Source organism: Telmatherina bonti (assembly GCF_933228915.1).
Source record: "Telmatherina bonti genome assembly, chromosome: 7".
In the NCBI taxonomy this organism is placed as follows: Eukaryota; Metazoa; Chordata; class Actinopteri; order Atheriniformes; family Telmatherinidae; genus Telmatherina; species Telmatherina bonti.
The window spans coordinates 19,148,496-19,171,661 of record NC_136625.1 but is presented as its reverse complement, the minus strand read 5'-3'; the positions used below and the strand labels follow the sequence as shown (position 1 = coordinate 19,171,661).

At 38.2% G+C, this 23,166-nt stretch overlaps 3 protein-coding genes and 1 pseudogene across 4 annotated transcripts; 3 read left to right on the top strand and 1 right to left on the bottom strand.

Annotated features, from left to right (window-relative positions):
* Nucleotides 1–1,108: 1,108 nt before the first annotated feature.
* Nucleotides 1,109–2,372, top strand: LOC306758459 (aquaporin-1-like; annotated as a pseudogene). Its single transcript has 3 exons — nt 1,109–1,475; nt 1,955–2,113; nt 2,289–2,372. The product of its transcript is annotated as an aquaporin-1-like (transcript).
* Nucleotides 2,373–2,833: 461 nt separating this feature from the next.
* LOC306758458 (aquaporin-1-like) lies at nt 2,834–4,828 on the top strand (the record flags this gene model as incomplete). The annotated part of the gene is made up of 4 exons (XM_079243786.1): nt 2,834–3,199; nt 3,685–3,843; nt 4,459–4,539; nt 4,637–4,828. 4 exons carry the CDS (start codon nt 2,834–2,836, stop codon nt 4,826–4,828), a joined length of 798 nt encoding a protein of 265 aa, XP_079099912.1.
* Nucleotides 4,829–9,698: 4,870 nt separating this feature from the next.
* On the top strand, nt 9,699–15,696 carry thoc1 (THO complex 1). The gene is made up of 21 exons (XM_079244281.1): nt 9,699–9,752; nt 9,988–10,061; nt 10,150–10,210; nt 10,304–10,373; nt 10,726–10,844; nt 10,931–10,979; nt 11,072–11,167; nt 11,337–11,419; nt 11,509–11,582; nt 11,660–11,768; nt 11,912–12,046; nt 12,189–12,289; nt 12,401–12,467; nt 13,607–13,657; nt 13,771–13,841; nt 14,025–14,120; nt 14,329–14,394; nt 14,517–14,600; nt 14,760–14,907; nt 15,001–15,085; nt 15,275–15,696. Exons 1-21 carry the CDS (start codon nt 9,705–9,707, stop codon nt 15,550–15,552), a joined length of 1,965 nt encoding a protein of 654 aa, XP_079100407.1. The 5' UTR covers nt 9,699–9,704; the 3' UTR covers nt 15,553–15,696.
* A 46-nt stretch (nt 15,697–15,742) lies between these two features.
* On the bottom strand, nt 15,743–23,126 carry usp14 (ubiquitin specific peptidase 14 (tRNA-guanine transglycosylase)). Its single transcript, XM_079244282.1, has 16 exons — nt 22,989–23,126; nt 21,980–22,125; nt 21,148–21,180; nt 20,932–21,036; nt 20,311–20,414; nt 20,118–20,176; nt 19,886–20,016; nt 19,691–19,771; nt 19,504–19,586; nt 19,232–19,346; nt 18,626–18,691; nt 18,431–18,523; nt 18,212–18,340; nt 18,020–18,080; nt 16,778–16,885; nt 15,743–16,689 (listed from the first exon to the last, which is right to left on the bottom strand). The coding sequence occupies exons 1-16, from the start codon at nt 23,002–23,004 to the stop codon at nt 16,544–16,546; spliced, it is 1,476 nt and encodes a 491-aa protein (XP_079100408.1). The 5' UTR covers nt 23,005–23,126; the 3' UTR covers nt 15,743–16,543.
* Between the last annotated feature and the right edge of the window lie 40 nt (nt 23,127–23,166).

The window sequence follows — 23,166 nt, the reverse complement described above, 5'->3', positions numbered from 1 at the left end:
CCCCACTTTTTCTAAATAAAGATTAATTCAGGCCCAAATGACAGAAAAATATAAAATGTTACAGCATATTTTTTCTAAGTTACCAATATATCACAAAAGGGAGGCTTAGATTTAAAGTTCTTCTCTAAATTACTAAGCCAGAGTACAGGTTTAATGGGCAGTTTAGCTGTAGCATCATAAATAAGGATTTATGTTCTACCAGATAAAAAGAATAACTAAATTTTTTTTTTTTTTTTAAAACTTGAGGTATAACTTCTGGTTGACTGAACTTGAAGGAAGAGGAAGAAGAGAAGCAGCATGACCTTTTAACCCTCCAGCTCCTTCACAAAGCAAAGCAGAATGGGAGTCTGGTTTCCTTGCTGAGAATTCAAAAGGTCCCATTTCCTTCACAGTGGCAAATGACTGATGTTAACTTCAGCACAGTGAGCCCTGTGTGACACATGCTCAGAATAGAATAAGTGGACTGAAAGTGGTCAGAATGGAAAGCAGACTGAAAGACAGGAAAGCCATTTGCTGTGACTGTGGCAGTAAGGGTGTCCTTCACACATGAGATCTTAAACACATGTTGTTGGAGCTGAGCCAAATACTGAAAACACACTGCATAGTTGCAACATAGATTACATAAGAAATGAATTAGAAAAGTAGCTCTAATCCTAAGGAATCATAACTACAAAGTTTTGCTGACAACACCTTTATTATTTTGTATTAATATACTTCATCTCTTTTCACATCTAAAAACACTATTAAAACACATTTTTGTCATTATTTCTTCTTTCATTGGGTTAGTACTTCACTGAAATGGTTTGGTGTGGTCTTAAATGAGTTATAAATAACAGCAAAACAGATCTGCCCTCAGCTAAACTAGAAAAGTACTAAACAGAGCTGGAGACATGGAGGTCATTCCCACTGGTTGAAATGAAACTCTCTCAGCTGTTCCTGATCAGACCGGATTATTTAAGTCACACACAATGAGCGCTGGTGGCTACTAACAATGCACCCAGCTCGGTGGTGACTGGAACCATACTTCTGTGCTTTCGTGTACAGTCTGTCACACAAATGCCACATAAACTCCGTTAGCTTGCATGGAGCTGACTTTGTCTTAGCAGCCATGTCAGAGGTTAAAACGTGCAAATTTTGGAGGGCAATTTCGCCAGAATGTCTTGGAATGATCATTTTGGTCTTCACTGGCCTCTTTGCTGCAGTAGGCGACCAAAACCTTAGCCTGACCACGAGATGAAAGTGGCATTTGCCTTTGCGTTAGCTGTCACCACATTGAGCAAAAGCATAGGTCATGGGTCATAGGTCATGTTAGCGGTGCTCACCTGAACCCTGCCGTTACCTTCGGCCTGTTAACCAGCGGCCAGATCAGTTTTCTAAGAGCTGTCTCCTACATGATTGCTCAGATGCTGGGTGCAGTGTCAGGCAGTGCCATTGTGTGTGGGCTAAAGCCAGAAACCACAGATTCACTTGGTGTTGTTGGTGCATACATTTCCAACAATTTTGAGTAATGCTCACAGTTATTAAATGCATTTGATCTCTAAGACTGAGTGGCATTTGGGGAACAGCCTGATCTGGTTTTTTGTGAAAGTTGTGTTCCAGTCTCTAAGACTGCCTAATCTGCTGTATACTAATGATTACTGTATAATTTTAAATGTCAGATTTTAATTACTTAACCTGTGCCTGTTTGACACTAGGCAGGCCCTCATGTGGGACTTAATAGTATGAAAGCTTGTGCTGACCTCCGCAGTGATTTTAAAGTACCAAATTAGACAACTAAATACAGCAAATCCTGGTATTTGCAGCTTTCTTAGTCACAGGAGAAACGATGAGCAAAGGAGTCATTTCCCTCCTGACTTCTCCTCTGTAGAAAATTCAGCAGACGTGTAACAGAATAACTCAGTCATACATAACAATAGGAATAACAGAGACAAACATATATTTTTCTTTGTCTTAGTTAAATGGAGTCAGCCCCTGTCAAGGTTTTGGCTTTGAATTCCTACTCACCCTCCAGCTGGTCTTGTATGTGCTTGCAGTCACAGACAAAAGGCACAATGCTGGTGGATTTGCACCTCTGGCGATTGGACTCTCTGTAGGGCTGGGACACCTTGCTGGGGTGAGTCAATTTGAACATTCCTTCATTTCCCCTGTCATTAATTTGGCAGCTGGTTCTTGCATCTTTCTGAGGCCTGACAATAGATTGGCTTTAACTTGCTGCGAGTCAGTCCTCCATGCAGTCTGCTGACATACAGCCAGAATAGCAAGTGGTGTTTCCCTCTGATATGCTGCAGATCAACTACACGGGATGCAGCATCATCCCAGTTCGGTCCTTTGGGCCTGCAGTCATTCAAGGGTCGCTGAAAATTTATTTTTGAAAGCCAATTTTATTGCATGCATGAAACATGTCTGTCCTGTTATGTGGTTTTTCAGGTGGACTGGGTTGGACCATTAAGCGGCAGTGCAGTGGCAGCACTACTGTATAATTACCTGCTGGTAGCCAGGGATGAGACGTCCTGTAAAAAAACAAGCGTTTTACTCCACTGTGGCTCAACATTAGAAAGTAAAACTGAGCCGCTCCTGGATGTTAAGATTGTAGAATGATCAAAGAAGCTGGTATGAAGTGGAAAGAAGCCCTGTGATTGTGTGAAATAAAATAATTTTTTAACATAAGGAGTTTTATCTTTCTCTCTGACACTCAAGTACATGAGTTGAAATCTTGTGCAGCACATTGTTTTCCTGTTTCATCTCTCTTCTCCTCCCCTCTTCACACAAACCACTTTACTATAAATAGTAAAACGCTTACATCTTGGTTTGACATCACACTTTTAGAGCAAAGATGACAGAAGCAAAGAGTTGGGGGTTCTGGAGGGCAGTGGCTGCAGAATTTATTGGAATGATGCTGTTCATATTCATTGGTCTGTCAGCTATTGTTGGGAAAAGTGGAAAACTTGATAAGGAAGAGGTTAGTCAGGAGCTGAAGGTCTCTCTGGCCTTTGCATTGGCCATAGCCACGCTGGCTCAGAGTTTGGGGCACATCAGCGGAGCACACCTGAACCCTGCAGTGAGTTTGGGCCTCCTGTTCAGCTGCCAGATCAGCGCACTTAGATGTGTGTGCTACATACTGGCTCAGATGCTTGGAGCAGTTGCCGCCAGGGCAATTGTGAATCGCTATAAGCCTGGGCAATCTCTTGGTGTCAATGAGGTAAGCCTCCTTTTAAGCTTTTTAATCCTCATATTTAACTGGATTGTTCTGAATTTTAGGGTCAGTGTCAATTTAATCATTTAAATATTCCAAGGAAAAACATATTCTGCTGCAGAAATACTTTATTCATTCTGCTTCTACATTACTGTCACACCTTGAAGTAATCTATCATTGCATTTGATATTATAGATATAGGTAAAATTGCAATATAAAATTATGAAAAGCAAGCTTGGTTATGAATTGTTTTTAAGTGTTTTATGAATACTGAGTGCAAATATTGGCCTAATCCATTGAAATAAATAAAGACATACAACGCTGAGAATGAATGGAAATTACTTTAAAAAATGATGAAGACTGGAGCACAACTTTGGGATATTACATGGTCCCATGATCCTTAAAGGTTTGTGTGTGAAAATAAATTGAGTGTGTGGTGTTTGAGATGAGATGACATACAGTGACCATCTATTTGATGCCACCATTTCCAGCTTGCAGTGACTGCAGCAGCTGGCTTTGTCATTGAGCTCCTTGCCACTCTTCAGCTGGTCCTGTGTGTTATTGCTGTGACTGATAAAAGAAGGAACGATGTGAAAGGCTCTGCACCTCTGGCTATCGGACTTTCAGTAGGACTTGGACACTTTGCTGCAGTAAGTGAATAAAACCGTTGCACTTATTTTTACATAATATGTTACTTTTTTTTAAAGTCTATTGCTTCAGCAGGACCGTCTCTGTGGCATGTTTTCATGTGTTTATAAGGCAGTGGACATTGTTTCAGACTCCCCCCCCCCACCCCCCACCACCAAGCAACATTACATAATTCTGTATTGTGTTTGTGTGGATGTTGTGCCAGCAGTTCGGGACGAGGGTGCAGCAAATGACAATTGCAGAGGCAACTACACAAGTGTCACATTAAGTAGAGTGAAAACCAGCAACATGCGTCAACTTTAGTAAAGTTTAGTCACTTGTTCAGTGACTAAACTTTAGGAGTACAAATAGAGGCCATTTAAAGATGTACAAATAGGTCAGTGCATTGATGGTATGGAGCAAAACAAGCAAACTGAGCTCACAAATAAATGCCACGGTAAATACGCAGCATAAACAACTTTAGTGTTTTGTAGAAGTTATCTGGTTGATCGACATGTCTAAAACGTTCAGTTATGTTTAGCTTCATCCGTTAAGTGTTTCAAAAATTGATTATGTAAGATTGTCCAGGATTAATTTTGTATGATTAAAATACTTCATATGTTATATATCGTTTACAGATAAGTTTTACTGGTTGTGGCATCAACCCTGCACGCTCCTTTGGACCAGCTGTGATACTTGGCAAGATGGAAAACCACTGGGTCAGCACACTGATTGACGTTTTATTTTTATTGCTGTTGTTGTTTATTTCATCTGCTGTCTTCAGTAAACTGTAGTTGGTCTGTCCTTTTATTTCAGGTATACTGGGTGGCGCCAATGTGTGGTGGCATAGCTGCATCTTTTATTTATGATTTCCTTCTGTATCCGCGAGCTCAGAACTTCAGAACTCGCATGAACATCCTGCGTAATGGTCAGGAAGATGAAGACAACGCTGCTGAAATCACTGCAGAAGACAGTAGTCCAGGTCCAAGTCACTGGCAAAAGCACTGAAATACAGCAAATGGTTGAGCTTTTTTGTTTGCCAGAACTTCAAGAAAAATTTGACACAATACTTCAAACTTGCAACTATAAATGTATTTTGGGCGTCCGCAGAGATTGCTTTCAATTTTGTGTTGCAACTAATGACTATCTTTGAATAAAGACACCACTCCATTGTGTTTATCGTTTTCATTTAGAATTCCCTATATTAAATAACTGCATACATTATACTCAAGCTGTTTGGCAACAGTCCCAAACCATTTTCCGTATTGTTGTAAGACAACACGAGGATGTGAATCCAGTAATTGCACTTAGAAGTTAACAACATTCTTAATGAGAAAACACATGATTAGACAAGATATGTTCATCATAGAGGTTTCCTGTTTGGCCATGTAACAAGAATGTCCTTTCTCCATTTATACACATGGTCCCTCTCATGTCCCATTTTATGGCACATGGATATTTGATGTTCTCCACACCCCTGGCTAATGATTAAATAACCATCAAGTGACTTTAAACTCCGCACAGAGAATTTCTTAAGCAAGGCTGCATAGTGTGAAGGTAATCCTACCAAGGTTATTTAAATACAGCGCAAGTTATTGTTATCTCAAATGCTAATCAGGATGTCCTGATGTGACTTGCTGCTCATCCCTCTGTGAGATGATCATTAACAAGATGTCCCAACTAATTTTACAATGGCATGTGAGGCTGTAAAAGTGTGTTTTTGTTGCATGTTGTGACATGGCTTCAGGAAGATGAAATTCGCATTACTCTGATATTAATCAAACTTTAATCCAATGCTAAGCATTGACTTCACTAAGAGAAGTTTTAATGGAAGAAGAGAGGTTCAGTTTTCAAAAGGCTGGGAAAAAAATCAAACAGCAATGACAACAGTCCGCCATGTGTAATTAAAAACTGTAGACAATAGTCAGGATATTTCTCAGGCCCAGTTTATTTGTTTTCAAGTTTAAATGTATAAATGGATTTAAGACAGTGACGCTTCTTCAGATGGTTTTTATGATGAGTTCTCAGAGGATGCATGTGACAGCAGGCAGCCTAAAATCTCCTTCCTTTGTGTGCTTAACCTCTGGGGTCAGGGTATTGTGTTTAGCCACTTGTTTTGAGGTTTGTCTCCAACAACATGGACAAAGCTCTTTTTGTTGTCTTTCAGTCATTTTGTCTGTGAGTGTTCATCAAATTGTTTGGCTCTCATTTTGAACTTGATTAGTCCATAACTTGGCACTGGGGACTGTTCGGTTTTCCTCTCATTATATTTATTAAACAAAATAAACAATTGAGAATGGAAGTCTGACCTGGTTTAAGTGATTTTACAGGGAAAAATGTAGACACTCTCAAAAATTTCACTTTATAGTTTCCCAGCGTTGCAGTAAAATCATCCAATAGTAATATGTTAACAGGCAGCTTCATTCTTCTTACAATCAACAACTTTTATTTAAAAAAAAGACCAAAACCAACTGTTTGTGTATCCAAAACCTCCTAACCTCATTTCTCTGTGAACTCTGCCACAAACACATCGTTCGGGTCCTCTGTTCCACTGCCACAGTGACATGTTCCTTCATTATTGTCAACTTTTTTTTATTGCAGTGTATTTATGAGTCACTCCAACCATTGTGCTGCATGATTTGTCATGCATTTCTTCATGGCCGGAAATGGCCCCCAGCAAAAGTTTCCTCTTTGACTGATGCCTCCTAAAAGACTGAAATGCTTGACTGAAATTTTTAAAAAAAACTGAAGCATTAAAAAGCATTTAAAAAAACAACAGGAACGAAATTAGTACCAAAGGTTCATGCAAATAATAAGTTTCAGGTCTTTTTTCCCCTTCTCCTTTATAGTGTGTTCTTTCAGAAGTGAAAACATCCAAACACATGAGAAGGTGCATGTTTACTGCATTTGGTTATGTAGAAAAAAAAGCATTGTTGGTATGTTTAAACATTTTTTAAGCTAGTAACACAAAGACCTATAGTCTTTGACTAGAAAAGCGCTATAGAAGTACAAGTCCATTTACCATTTACCATCGACCTTCTGTCGTTTTTACGTGTATTTACGTGTCCTTCATGTTCAAAAACTCTGATTTTCTGGACAAAAATTGCTTATTGGTTTATTTTCTGAACTCAATTTCACTATTTGACCTTATCAAGCTTCTTGAAGGAGAATAATGCAGCATTAATTCACCACTTCTCATGCGTTTAGTCCCCCCCCCCCCAATCATACATCAGTGAGCGAGTTATAATGTCTTGCCCAGGGACACTTCAGCACATGCAGGGCACTGTGAAATGACCCACCAGTCAAAAGAAGAGCAGTCTACCACCTGAGTCACGTCTGCCCCCGACCCATAATCTTAATTTTTAATTAACTAGCATATCATTCATAGCCTGCTTTTTATATAGCCTATGTATAGTTTGATCTTCAAAACTTGTTGTAAATGTATTCATTCATTGATTTATTTTATTTATTTTTTATTTCTTTAGGCTGCATGATGTGATAGTGGTTATGATTGTGGGCTTAGAGTAAGGATGTTGCTGGTTCAAGCCTCGACTGGGGAGAGGTTCGAACAATGGCCTTTCTGTGTGGAGTTTGCATGTTCTCCTTCTGTTTGCATGGGTTCTCTCTGGGTATTCTAGCTTCTTTCCACTGTCCAAAGACATGCATGTTAGGTTACTTGGTTACTTTAAATTGTTCCAAGGAATAAGTCTGAGCGTGAATGGTTGTTGGCTCTGTAATGGACTGGCGACCTGTCCAGGGTGTACCCTGCCTCTCGCCCAATGATATCTGGGATAGTCTCCAGCTTCCCACAACCGTGAATCAGACTAAGTGGATAAGAAAATGGATGGATGTGTTTATTTGTGTATAAAATATGTCTAAAATGCCAGTTTCCAGACTTGATTTGTTCTATATATAGATCCAAAAATATTTTTAAAAAAGTTAATTTTGCATATTTTTTAAATCTCAAAGCTTGTAATATAACAAATTACAATTCTGTTGCTTCACTGTTCGCACCAACAATGTCTTGGAGATTTGAAATTTAGGCTGAGAGGCCAGGTGCCATTGGGAGTGCATTTTAACACAAAAGGTCTGGTTTGCTCAAATGGATTTTATGGATTTGAAAAAGAACAGTAAAAATGATACAATAGCCTTCACTTCGTATACTTATTGAATATGTACCACTAAATCTCTCAGACAGCTTTAACAACAACTAAACCTTCTAAGCTATCTTCAAGCCTTTCGCCATTCTGGCTCATGATGGATTCTTATCCACAACAAGCGAGTTTCTTGCTGAGTTCACTCTATTTCTGCCTTTCATCAGTTTTGGCAAACAGTCAGTAAACACATTGTCAAAAGTGATGTGAGGTGCCAGTCAAAACTGCAGATAAAACACACTTCACTTCCCGTTTTTATGGCCACTGTGATCTTAAAGGGGGTGAGAAAATGATCCCTCAGCTATTTCTAAGTCACACTACTTACCCAGCTTTCACACCTTCACTGTTTTTCTCCAAACATCAGCACCAAAACCAACAGACTTTGCAACAGCAAGGTTGCAAGCATTTGTCAAAAAAGCTTCTGATGTTCTCAAGAAGTAAAATATGAATTAAATCAGGTCACAGTGTTGCCAATAGTTTGTACATAACTCAAGATTAATAATTGCCATCATCGTGCAATGGGCCAATAGCTCTAATGTCCAGTTTGGCATTGTTGGAACAGCGTGTCTGGTCATAGAATTCTAGCCCTACAGCACAGTACTGTAGGTACAGTTTCAATTGTATGCCCACAACATGTGGAAAGATACAGCAACACGTGGGGAAAAACAACATACTTCAATGAGTCTAGTGACCTTCATGAAGCCAACTACTCAAAACATTAAATGCCAGAAATGACCTTAGCCCTTTTCCTTTCTCAAACTTTAACAGCTAAGGACATGTACAACAATGCTATCTGACCATACATCTTTATCTAACTAGTATTAAATGGATAATACATTAAGTATTTTTGATTTAGTGAAGGTCAGAAATAATACATTAAACGTGAAACAAAATGATCAGCAAGAGAAAAATTATCTTCAGATTAAACCTGTCATCTAAAAAGAATATCTTTTACACCATTTGAATACAGACACAGTATTATAAGTGCAGAAACACCACAGTATATCCTCTGGTCAAACTATGTAGGGAACATATGTACAAACCGTACAATACTGCCACCACGTGTGCAAACTGGCAATTGTTCTAAGGTGCTTTAGTCCATGCTGCATACTTCCCCCCTTTAAAAAAAAAAAAAAAAAAAAACTTATGATCTGCTTTATTTTTGCTTCCATTTCCTTCATATTTGTTTTTTTTTTTTTTTTCTCATTGAAGATTGTATTTGGTGCCACAATCGCTGCATAAGGACTAGATACAAAGCAAGTAAAATAACTTAGTTTTTAAAAAAAAACCTAAGTTATTTAAAAAAAAAATTAATCAGCAGTAGTGAAGCAAGTACAAAGTGTTTACTAAACAGCTGAAAATCAAGCTGAGAAAATTAGTAGAAAATCAATGTTTTTTTTTCTTTTTTTTAAGTTAAATTTAAGGGGGTTCTACCAAATGTCGTACAAAATACACTCAAATATTTTTCCATGAATATAATATAACAAATGCATCGGTGAACCATACTGTAACTCCTAACCATTTATTTCAAACCAATTACAAAATGTCTGAGAATTTATCAAACATATTAAACACGTTGAACGTTATGAATTCAATTTTATTGCTTCACAATTATTTATTTATTTATCTATTTATTTATTTATTCTGCCATCATTCAAAGATAATAACAGTCGCATAGTCGTAGTAACCGGAAAGACTTCGGTGGTACTTCCGGTTGCAAAGACGTAAAGATGTCGCCTTCCCAGTTTAATTTTGTCGACGCTAAAGACAAATTTACGGTAAGAAAAGAAGAAACAAAATTAAATTCTCACTTAAAAATAGACTTGAATATTTATTTTATGATATAATTACATGATAGAAACTTTGCAGTGCTATGAGTGAAGGTTACGTTTAGTTCTTGTTCAGATATAGCCTACAAAGCAGGAGGCTAATGAAGCTAAGCTAACATGAACAGTATCAAACGACAGAATTTCTCTCAAAAATATCTCGTTTTTCCTTCCAACAAAACCACAGATTGCAACCAGAAATGCCCTACCTGGTAAATCCTGCAAACATTTAATCGCTGTTTTTCACCAGATCCCCGGAAAGTAAGTTGTACTTATTATGCGGTTTGAATTGCAGTTTTAGATTATAAATGAAGGGTGGCGATAATTTGCGTCTTATCTGATTTCACAGCGAGACTGAAAAGAAGACTACGCTTGACCAGGCTTTGAGAGGTGTTCTTGGGAATCAGATCGTAAGATAACTGTATTCGTATGTTCCTTCTAAAATTATATTCTGCGTATTAAAATTTTTGTCTAAAACAATAATAATAAATACACTTCTTTAGGTTGAGCAGAAGGCGAACTGTGATGACTATTTGTCTCTGATCTACCTGAGTATTGATGCTGTTACAGAAGGTATGGTCCTGTTTGTACTTCCCATGTTTCCTTTGGTTGTTATTGTTGTTTGCAAGCTATTTAGGCCAGGTCTCCATAGGAATATCTGGTTAAATAAAAAAAAAAAACATAAACAGAAGGCACACAGTTCTTTCTGTTGCATATTTTCTTTTTTGCTTTTTGTAGAAATTTAGCCTGTCTGCAGGTACACCTCAGCTCACCCACTTTGTTTTAATTCACGCTAGTTTTGCAGGAAATGTTTTTTTCTGAAGACTTGGAATACTTTTTACATTCATTCTGCTAAAAAATAACATTTTTCCCAGCAACCAGAGTTTAAGACCTTTGTTGTTGTTACTTTCCTGTGTTCATGCAGGTATCTGCTCGGCTACAACTCCTTTTGTCCTGCTTGGGGATGTACTGGACTGCCTTCCCCTTGACCTCTGTGACAGAATATTTTCTTTTGTTGAAGAGAATGTCTCCACTTGGAAATCAGTAAGTAAGCTGTTAATTATTACCAAAGGTATCTTAAATAATTTGGAAGATTAAATCTGTGCTCTTACGCTTTCTCTTTCTTGCAGCACTCCTTTTACACTGCAGGGAAGAACTATTTGTTGAGGATGTGTAATGGTTAAGTGTTTCTTTTTTGTCACTCTTCGTGTATAAGTCACTGCATCTTCAAGAGGCAGAGCTTTTAATAACAAACATTTTTATTTGGGCAGATCTTTTAAGGAGACTCTCCAAATCTCAGAATACTGTATTCTGTGGGCGAATCCAGCTTTTCCTGGCACGGCTCTTCCCACTCTCTGAAAAATCAGGTCAGAAAAATAATGCAACTTAATCTTTTATGTTACAATGATAGTAGCCAATGTATGCATGGTTTTTTTTTGGCTTGATTTTCGTTTGATTAAACGTAAAAATAACGTTTGAAATCTGTCAAATTATGTACAAGTTAATTATTTATTTTTGTTTGTTATTTTTTTCAAGGTCTTAATCTACAGAGCCAATTTAATCTTGATAACATAACAGTGTTCAACAAAAATGAACAAGACAGCACTCTTGGACAGAAGGTGACACGTTGGCTCCTGATCTGTAATTTTGTAAGATTTTAAATTACACAAGACATTTCAGTTTGATTTTATGTTGCTACTTTATGTAGAGTACTGAAGAAAAAGATGATGGTATGGAGGTGGAGGAAGGAGAAATGGGAGAGGATGATGCACCAGCACCATGGTAAGTTTAATCTTTGTCAGAAAATGTTGTCCTCTATCTTTATGTTAATTAAAACTAAATTACATTTTTGCTTTCAGTTCTATTCCAATTGACTACAACTTATACAGAAAGTTCTGGACACTGCAGGACTACTTCAGAAATCCTGTGCAGTGCTATGATAAATTCTCATGGATGACATTCCTTAAGGTAATGCATCTCACTACACAGAGAGAATAAATAAAAATTGCATTCATACTTTCAAATGTCCTTGGTCTACATAGCCCATTATGAAACAGAGGCTCAGAAAAAAACACTTAGTGCCTTTAAATGTTTCTTGTGTTCTTGTTTAGTACTCGGATGAGACCTTGGCAGTATTCAAGAGTTACAAACTGGATGACATGCAGGCCTCTAAGAGAAAATTGGAAGAGCTGAGAGCATCAGATGGAGAACATGTTTACTTTGCCAAGTTCCTCACAAGTGAGAAGGTGAGAAGCTTCATTCTTAATATCCATACCACGTACCCATATTGTACATTCTCAAATGTATTCTGTCTTTATTTTCAACATCTGTAGCGTTTTATTTGAGACATGTTGAATTTAACGGCTCTTTTTCCTTCTTTATTTGCAGCTGATGGACTTGCAGCTTAGCGATGGCAACTTCAGGCGCCACATACTACTTCAATACCTCATCCTTTTCCAGTACTTGAAGGGCCAGGTCAAATTCAAAAGGTGAAGCATGTCTCTGCACTCACCTTGACCATTGAAGGAAATTTTAATTTGTGTCACAAAGAACGTGTCAGTTGTTGGAAAGTCATGGTTTTCATGTTTATCTCTGTACAGCTCCAGCTGTGTGCTGAATGATGACCAGAGTACGTGGATTGAGGAGACAACTAAACTGGTTTATCAGGTCAGTTGAAGGCTACACATATTAAGTGGTAGAGTGGTAGAGACCTGCAAAACAGAACTATGCCAAGACAGAAATTTGTTGAAAAAGAACATTTTTTTTCCAGTATTAAAAATTGCTCAAAGTTGCCTCCATCGTCAAAGTGGACACAGTGTGAAATTACCAGCATACACCAAGATTTGAGGCTGGTTTATACTTTGTCTGCGTCGGGTCAGTAATGCCGTAACCACTGTAGGCTCTGTATAGGTCTGCAGAAGCTTGACATGCCCTCCTTTGAACCTGATGTGCATCTCGGCCACTCGAACGTAGATAAGTGGACGTACTCTTCCTGGGACTGAAGCGAACCATAAAAAAAAAAAAAAAAAAAACACCTCGTCCTGTGGAGTTTATTGGCCCATACCAACCCTGCTGCCATTTACATACCCTACGCTCTAGTAAACACACACTCCATCTGCACCAGCGGGTCTGACCTGTCGCAGACGCTCTGTGAGTATAAACTGGTCGTTGCCAAACCTGGTTGCCTGGCCAAATGAAGGAAGTTCTGGCTCAGACAGGCAACTAAAAAGCTGTAGAGTATCCTTTCACCTGAAACATGAAGAATGAGCTATTTGGCTGCAAGTAAAGCAGCGTGTGTGGAAGAAACCAGTCACATCGCGCTGTGGAAACATTCTTATGCAACAATGGTTGGAAGATAAGCCAGGTAAAACCAGAAAACACTGAGCTATGGGGGAATTACACTTCAGCAGAGTTTCCGTAGGTATACAGCCAAGAAAACACAGGAGTGACTTTAGTTAAACTCTGGAACAAAACCCTGATCTGGACCTCAGTTGAATTCAGCAGAATATCTGTGGAGTGATGTAAACTTAAATCTTTCCTGAGGGGAAAAAGGATCTTTCTGCATAAAGGTCTGCACAGCATTGACTATTGCCATCCGCAACTGTTGTCTTCCCTCTATCTGTTTTGGTTCATTGTAAACTTAAAATCTGGAAAAATATGAGGGAATACAACTAAGAATGTTTTCTTCAACAGCACTTAAAGGCAAAAGCCGAAAAATCACACATTCACACACATACAAACACACACATTCTCATTACAAATCAGAGCAGAGCAAACCTGTGTTCACCTCTGCTTTGTTCTTGTAGCTGCTGAGAGAAATCCCTCCTGATGGAGACAAGTTTGCCACCATGGTGGAGGTGAGCAATGCTTCATGAATTCCAGTGCAATCGATACTTTCCCATACTGTTGTGTTCTTTGCTCGTGTTTCCTTTACACTTGTCTGAAAATAAATGCATATAATCTTTGACAGCATATCCTCAACACAGAGGAGAATTGGAACGCCTGGAAAAACGAGGGATGTCCGAGCTTTGTGAAGGAAAGGTACGGTTAAATGCAGCCTGTTTACTCTGGGTTTTTTGGAAACACTACGATGATGTAGACATGGCAGATGCCAACTTGATTTGATTTTTATGCGCTCAGTGACCGGTTAAAACAAGTGGTGTGTTACTCTAAACTAGCATAACAAAATAATAAGTGGATCAATTTTTTCCCCCTCCTAAATAGAACCTTCGATGAAAAACCTAAAAGACCCACCAGGAAGAGACAAGCTCCAGAGGACTTCCTTGGAAAAGGGCCTGAGCGCAAGATTTTCATGGGAAAGTATGTTCTCTAACTGGGGATGGTGTGTGTGTGTGTGTGTTAGCTGAGTATTGCAAATGTTTGTTATACTTGAAACATTACATGTGGAAAATTAGATTGGCAAGTAAGTACCTAGCTGAAATCTTGAAACGCTCTGTTGTTTGGTGCAGATGTTTTCTGTGTGTCCAGATAAAATATTAGGATTATTGTACCTTTTGTGTGTTTTCAGTGATGAATTGACTCGATTGTGGAACCTGAACCAGGATAACATGGAGGCCTGCAAGTCAGATAGCAGGTATGCAAAGTCAGCTTAAAGATCACTGTCTTCACTGTAGTGTAAGAGAGTGTGTGTAACATATATATATATATATATATATATATATATATGTCATAAATGTACTTTTTTTTCTTCTTCAGAGAGTTTATGCCATCACTGGATGAGTTCTTTGCAGAAGCCATTGAGCAGGCTGACCCAGCCAACATGGTGGAGGAGGAGTACAAGTAGGTTCACACTGTAGTGCGTCCTGTCAGAACTTTGAAAAGTTGGTTTGCATATTTTTCTTTACATTTCTGCGATTCTGTGGGGTTTCATTTCTGCTCTGTTCTTAGTCTTTGCCTGAATTTTTTTTTTTCTTCCTGTCCTTCTTTAAATTGATGCAGGGTTGTGCGTAATGCAAACTACGGCTGGCGGGCTTTGAGACTACTATCCAGGAGAAGTCCACATTTCTTTCAGCCAACTAACCAGAAGTTCAAGAGTCTGGCAGACTACTTAGACAGCATGGTTAGCAAACTAGCAAAGGAGCTGCCGGTGAGGGATATACATTTTTCCATCCTAATAGTACATTGTTGTTTTTGTGGAAACTAACTACTCATGATTTTTTTCCCCCTTTATAAAATACAGAAGGACATTCCTTCTGAAGAAATCAAAACAGGAGAGGAAGATGATGACGATAATGGAGACAATCTTCTCAAAGACAGTAATGACAGTGAGTTTGAATTTTTTTCTTTTCCTTATGATAGAAAACATGGTACCAACCAAACTGGCCTCATCTAATTAGAATATTGTTTTTGCAACCCAACAGGATCTTTTGTTTATGATCATAAATTCTCATCCATTGTTTAATTTCCATCTTAAGCACATCTGTAATCTACATTGTTTCTTGTTTTCCTCCCAGGTCCAAGTATTCAGAGCAAAGTTGTTACAAACCAGCAGATGGATGATATCGCAGCCAAACTGGGTGCCCAGTGGAGGACGCTGGCTAGCCATTTGGAGATGAAGGCAGCAGAGTTGCGGGAAATTGAGACAGACACCGAGGATGCAGACATGCAAGCCAAACTGCTGCTGGTCGCCTGGCACGACAGAGAGGGGACACAAGCAACTGTGGAGAGCCTGGTCACAGCTCTCAATGCCGCAGGGTTCTCACAAATTGCAGACAGCCTCAGTGAGGCTTAAAATTGACAATTTGTTGTTTAATCTTTACATTCATTGTGTCAGCACACATCTTTTCGTACAAAGTCCTATTGGAAAAAGAACATTTTTGTACTTAGTATAGGTTCAGTTTTTCACTGTAGAAAACCAAATAAATGTGTTTTTCCCTTTATAAAGAACTGACTCGATGTTAGCATAAAGAAATCTCACATTTTGGTGTAGCAGTTTATTTCACCACCTATGAAAAGCGATCAGTCAATAACTTATTACAGTGTTGACGTTTCAGGTTTTATACATCGGGGCAGGGTGATAAGGAAACCTGCACATAGAAACAAGTGAAGCCAAGTCAGAAATCAGTGTCACCAAAAACGTTATAAGCCTAGTGAGTAAACCGTTGTGGTTGAATCTCAAGCCTTAATGTAACCACACGACTCACAACGGTAACCTCTTTCCAATCCATTTCCCCACACGCTTCCCTGACAAGAACTTTAATGCAGATTTGGCAGACAGAACCCAATTTCTTTAACAATCTCAGGTAAAGATGTGAGCTAAGCACCCAAAAGACCCGAGATTGAACCCATATTTCCCAACAGGCGAGCAAGTGTCCCATAATGTGCGACAACACAAGCCAAAATGTCATAACAGCTTGGCTAGGCATTTTGTACAAGTTGATTAGATGACTAAAGAGAAATATTTTGATCTTATGATATGATCACCTTATCAAAGGCTTTAAAAATATACAATGTATATAAAACATTTAATGAAACTGCAGAGCTAGACTTGAAAACCTTAAGGATCCAGTCCAGAGATTGCCTCTTAACACATCTCCATTTTCAAAGCTCACTATATTTGAATATTTTAACACAATCTGTTTTACAAGCATTTGTGTTGGTTACAAAAAACAAAAAAATTAAGGTCATCAAATCTGTAAAGACACCAGTTTTATTGCACATCTATGAAGACAGTGCTTGGAAATGGCAATCTGTATGTGTAGATGTTGCAGAATCTTCCTTAGCTATTGTTCCTCTTCAAGTATTTCCAGCCGGCGGGGCCCATACAGTAGAACATACGCTATATGCCAGTCTCCGCCACCGGACAGCCGCAGGATGTCCTCAGGAGACACCACACTCACCTTGTCATCATCAAACTTGACCCACTCATCTGCCAATGAAGAAAATGGAACCATTAAGTTTCTACATGTGATTTGTGAGTGTTTCCTGTGTGTTACTGGTAAAACAACAGTTGTCACCTTCTTTCCTTTTGACCCATCCAACATAATGGCCTGATGAGCTGGAGCGGCCTTGGTGTGTCAGCACAGCCTGCAGGTCGTAGTAGCCGCTGTTGTTGGAACCAAGATCTACAGAAATTTAAAAAAAAAAAAAAAAAAATTCATTTTCTTAACCACTTTGTCCAATTAAGGACAAAGTGCTTAAGAAAATGCTTCTCCAACCAGCTGCTGGAACTTATCCCAGCACAAGATTTTAACTGCTATTCTGTTTATCCTGCAGTATCTGACAATCGAGAAGAGACTTGCACTAATGCTTCTACCATTTGCATCAATTAACATCAGTGATCCATTTCCTCTGGCAGCCACAGACGCCTATGGTTATACATTTTAATATGTCTACAAAGGTTTATGGTCTTCATTGAATATTATTTTCATTTGAAGAAAAAAAAATGCTGTGTTCATCCATCTTCACAATTTCCTATTCTTATAAACCCCTTTAGGTTTGTACTAAGGACAACTGAAGTCCACTCTGCAAGCAGCCACACCTCACTCCGGTTATCAGTCATGAGATCGTCTGCTTCATGAATATAATTACATGTATATCTCTCATGTATAAATACATGAGATAATGAAGGATAGGTTATATGCATTGGTATATGAAAGATGATTTTACTTTCTTTTGTTTTTGCTGTTAAAATGATTTACATTTGATCATTAATCACAGTTATTATCTAAATCTTTAGATTAACAAAATTACTCCAAGGTCAATAAAAACAGAAGTGTGCCACCTTATTTTTTTGTTTGTTTTTAAAAGTAGGAACCAATTCCTGAAAAGCAAATATGTCAAACCTTGAGTCCTTGAAGTGTTGTTACTTGCTACAACCAACTTGAATTAAAGGAACTGGATCTAACAAGTTGTCAAGTTTGACACACTGACACATTTATTTGAGTCTGGTGAGCTGAAGCAGAGGAAATATTAGGATATTTCTAATTGTAAAAATGAGTTATATTTATCAAAAATATACAAACCTGATAATGAGTTAAAAAAATACTGTAAGCATGTTTACGTGTTGTATTCTAGTGTTTTCCGCTACATTTATTCAGGGGATTTTACTTCATTTTCACCTACTTTAAAACATGCAGTGTCATTTCTTTATGCCATATTATGGATAAATGAAGGTAGATTTTCTTCAAGTTGTCAAACATTCGATATTCCATAACTTGCATTGATAGCGACGCTTTGACTCTTTTATCTCTACATACCTTCTGGGAATGAGAAAGGCTCATGTTTCACTTCTTTTGTTGCATCTGGCTTCTTTATCAACTGGGACATAAAGAGAAGAAACAAATCTGCTTATAGCACAGAATGTTTAAGTGAACATTGTTCTTCACTAACAAATAAGATACAAGACAAAGACATGAGAGAGAGGAGGGAGGAAAGTATATTCGCTTTACCTTCTGCTGCTGTTTCTCTAGCTTCTTGTCCTCAACCTCCTTGAATTTTGACCTGATGGGCAACATTTTTTCCTGCAGCTCAGCTGTGCAAAGCTCATAGACATCCAACATCAGAGGGAACTTGACATCCTTTAAATTTGACATTTAAGAACAGGAGTCAAACTGTATATTCATAGAAAGCCTGGCTGAAACCCAAATTGATGATGGAAAAAGGCTAACCTTAAGAACTTTTGCATTAACAGACTCTTTCTCTTTGTAGAAAAATCTGACCATCTGAACAGTCAAGTAGGCAGGGAGGCGGCTAAGTTTAGACTGGTTAGAGAAAAAGAATTCAAGGGTGGAACACAGTGAAAGAAAATCTGTGCAATTAAAAAGACAATACCCCATCCTGTATTTGTGAATTCCAATACTTACAGATTTTATATACAGAGCATTTCTGTCCAAGGATGGAGACATTTTCGTGATCTCCTCTTGCAGTCTCTAAAAGGGAAGAAATATGATTTGCTCAACAACTTACTCTATGCCATTTATGTAATATGCACAAGTAGCAAGTGGTCATATGCTTTACTCTGGTAATAACTGAACATAAAACATCCAAAAGTCTTGAATAATCAAAACAGGTAAGGAGCATCAAGAAGGCATCAAAACTAGATCTTGTATTTGAGTGCTTTTACAAAGCAGAAAAAGTCTAAGAAACACAAAGCAAACACGTACAAAGCAATTTTCTGATGTGACTTTTACGTTAATAACACATCATTATGTAATCACACAGTAACTGGTGATCTACAGTTCCTTTTTGACACACTTACCTCCACAGGTGCTGCTTCTATCAGTTATAAGCAACTCTTAACTTTTTTTTTGTAATCAAAGAACACAGTTCCTAGTTCTGAATTTATTTGTTTTTATAGACTGGGTTGATTATTCCTGCTACAATATCAGGCACCACAATCACAATAAATCACAACTGGAATCATTGTACATGCACCCATAATGGATCATTTCCTCCCCCACAATACATACCAGCCTTAGTCCTGTTGCAAGATATTTGACTTCTTGATTGATGAAGCAACTGAGCTGGAGCTGGCTTTCCTTCCCCTTGATTGGCTCTTCCTCCTCCGACTCTGTGCATTTCATGCTAATCAGCACAGTTAGGGAAAAACTCTGATATCTCGTCCTGCTCCATCTTATTTTAAACAGAACCATGACACTGGTCTATTACTACACCCTGTACAGTAAAACAATACTTTACACAGAAAGAAAGCAAAGTTCCTGAAAATGCACTGAAAGGATACGTAGTTTCAAATTCTACACCAAAATACTGGTCGATGAAGTTCTTCTTTGAAGAAGCAGAGGCAGCTCCACTCTGGGACTCTGTCTAAATATGGACAGAAACTAAATCAGACTTAAAACAGAACAAATTTTCTTTAAATTAGAACAAGGTAAAAAAAACAAAAACAAAAAAAAAACCTAAAGTTTTACCTCCATGGCAGTTTCTGGCTCTAGTGGTTCCAGCTTTTGCTGAAGGACCCTCATCATCTGCAGCCAACACTCATTAGCATCCTGACAGAGGAAACGTGCATAACAATGTCAACAGATGCAACCACATGATTTCTGCAAGTATAGCTGTATTTTGCAGGTATTTAAGAGTCTTCATAGTACTGAAGAGGTCCTCACCTGCTGGAGGTACTGTCCCTGGTCACCTTTCTCAGCAAACTGTGGAAAGGCCATGTGAAGGAACTGCAGCAAAATAATGGGTGGGAGGCTGGACGAGGTCTTGTCCATTGTCTCATATAAATCACGAAGGGCTGAAAATGAGAAAAACCATATTTTTAATTGTAATATGACATTCAAGACATAATTATGTGCTACTTCCTTAGTGCAGTTAATAAGTGACTGTTCATCACACCTGCTGTGATGTACTGTGATGGTGCGTTTGCACCTGAAGATCGCAGAGCACCTGAATACCTGCAAGGGAGGGAAACGCATGGTTCCAGTAAGAAAACAAAAAGAAGGGGGGGGTTGATGACAAAAGCCCCTTCTGAACCACTTAAAACACTGTTTCTATATATAGCACATTTTAAATTTGAAGAAAAACGTACCTCCTGAGTGCAGTTTTAAGCTCTGGTACAGAGCGAAGACACTGCACTGTGGCATTCATGTAGCAGGTGTTGCCCAAGTTTGTAAGCCCACAAGGCAGCTCCATCTGAACATAACACAAACAGTGGGATAAGTGCCTGTAGGGGCATCAAGTTAAAATACAATCTGAGGACTCATCATGCGTATCAGGTGAAAATAAATATACACGTCATTTCATTTCCATTCTGCACAGAAAGCAGTTATCCTGTTCAAGCGTTAAATATCTTGCCCAACATCCAAGGCTTTACCGAGGTGAACTTGATCTGAAAACCTGCTAACGCATCAAAAATGACTTCATGTGAGTTTAGAAAGATTTGGCAGCCTGGCACAAACTCCAAACCGCAATTAACAAAAGAAACTACTGGGCAAACAGCACATTATCAAGTGTCACAGCAGTTTGTATATGATACAGCACAATTTCTCAGTAAAATTTCTTTTTAAATTTCTGAAGCACCTAAATGACTGCAGGGTAATTTGTAAAAATGCATTTTCCTGAATTCTTTTAAAGAAAAAACACACTTCAGTAAAGACAACAGAAAGTTGCTTCTTCCCCCCCTTTCTTGGTCATTTTGAGGCTTACTCACCGCTGACGCCAACTGCTCCTCAGTCATGTCCTCCACAAACATGGGCCGGACAGCAGGTTCCTCTGGCAGAGCTTCTGCTGAACCCATCATCAGCAAAGTCATTCCCTACAAACACATCAGAAAAATATGAACATTTATCAGATTAATTATCAAAATATCTTAAATATATATTCTATATTTTTTTAAGAGGTGTCTTTAAACATGAGATGTACTCACATTTTTCAGTTTAATATTTCCCCACTCATCGTCCTAGAAAAGAGACAAATATTTATTTAAAAAGTATTACCACATTTGCATTTGATTAAAATATTAAAAATCCAAGCTGTTAATGTCATAATAATATTACAGAGTGATTGCCATAATTCAATATTTGCCATTTTATATCAGAAATGGGGTTGTTTCTTTATTCAAAATAAGTGCAATACAGACAGTGTATAGATTAAATTTATGTAAGCAGATACAATCCAAACACAATTTTGCTCATACACCTTATGACTTCTTTAAACTTATTCATGAATTGCGTTTTACTGGATAAATGAATAACAGTGCTTGGCAATTTTTAGCAAAATAAGAAAATCACCTATCTGTTTGCCATTGGCAAAGTGTCAGTTATTACTTCCATTACGTTTCACATTTTTGTTTGCTATGTTAAAAGACAAAGACACATAACTGCTATGCTTATATTTCTTAGTATACATAGTCTGGAATCTGTTTTTACTATTCTTACTTTAAATCATGTCTCTGCTTAACACTCATGAGGTAATAATAAATGTTCCTCAGCAGCAAGACTGATGATGTTGTAAATGAGACCCACTGCATAATTTTTTCTCTCTACCAGTCTCCTGAAATAATAAGTAGCTTATGTTATATATTTATTTAAAAATGCCCAAAAAATAAGTTCCATTAACAGATTAAGTGAATGATTCCTCTTATTTCTAGAGTAAAAGTTAAATACACCAGCAGCTACAGGCTTAGGAAAACAAATTTTATAAAATATTGCCTTAGTATTTGATAAGAGAAAACTCGTAGCTCTGTAATTTCTTTCTACCTTCAAAGTGCCTCCTTTCACCATGACCTTTTGTCTGTCTGGTTGAACTCCAGTTAGGGCAAAAAGCTGAGCCTTGAACACCATGGGTGGTTCCTCGGTGTTGAGCTCTACTGCATCAAACTTCTCTTTTCCCCATTTCACATTTACTGGAAGAAACAGAAATAGTGCAAGTGTATATATTTGCTCGACGGAGTGCGTGTTGGAAACATAACTTTATCAGAGTGCTGCCCATGTATGACACAGCATCTAATTAGCCACAGTGAAGCTCGCTCCAGGAAATCAGGCAGCTAAACAGACAGTCCAGTTGTTGGTCAAAACAAAGTGAAAAGTAGCAGATAAAGACTTGTATAATTGTGCAATAAGGCAGTCGGTTGTATTTTTACATTTTGTCCATAAATGACTGATGTAGTTAAATCTATTTAAACGTTTTCTCGGAATTACTTGGTTTCAACAACCAGTAGTAATAAACCGTAATGCTAAATATATGGCTAGTTTCACTGCAAAGTAACCGTTTATTAAATGGCGAGACCCAGTTAATTACAAACCAATAAAACCAAACATCTTAACCCGGGTAACATGTAGTCAAAGCATCTACTTTGAATGACAATCAGTAGTTGTAAATAGCAAACTTCAAAAATCAAACTTAACTCTAGTCAGGCTAACTAGACTAGCTTTACGGTTAGCTACAGTAGCCGCTGGCTCAGGTGCAAGTTAGCATAGCCGGCTTTGTTAAAGATCCCTGTAAAAAGGACAAACAGAAAGCAGAACTGTGATAGGAACACGACAGCGTTGTGTTTGTTTGTTTCACAATGTTATCTGGACTAACTCGGACGGTTGCCTTACAACTTAAAGCACAGATAGTCAACCTATCACTTCTAGCATGCTAACTGCCTATTATGCTAGACAGCTAAGCTAAAGCAATATACGCTGCCTCATCGAAACACGTGTAAGTTGTGTTTTCATCATCCTTCTACAACTACAACTATACTGTAATAGATTTATATCATACCTGTAAACACAGGCATGGTTTGCAGTTTTTTGTTTTACTTCCTTAGCCGTTTTTTTCCTGTTTCAGTCCACCGGGGCGCGAATCAAGAGTTGGCTAGTTCTCAATCTGAACTTCATTCAAACAGAATGACGCTGCAACAACACGCTGGGAACTTATCGATGCGCTTCACATCGATTAG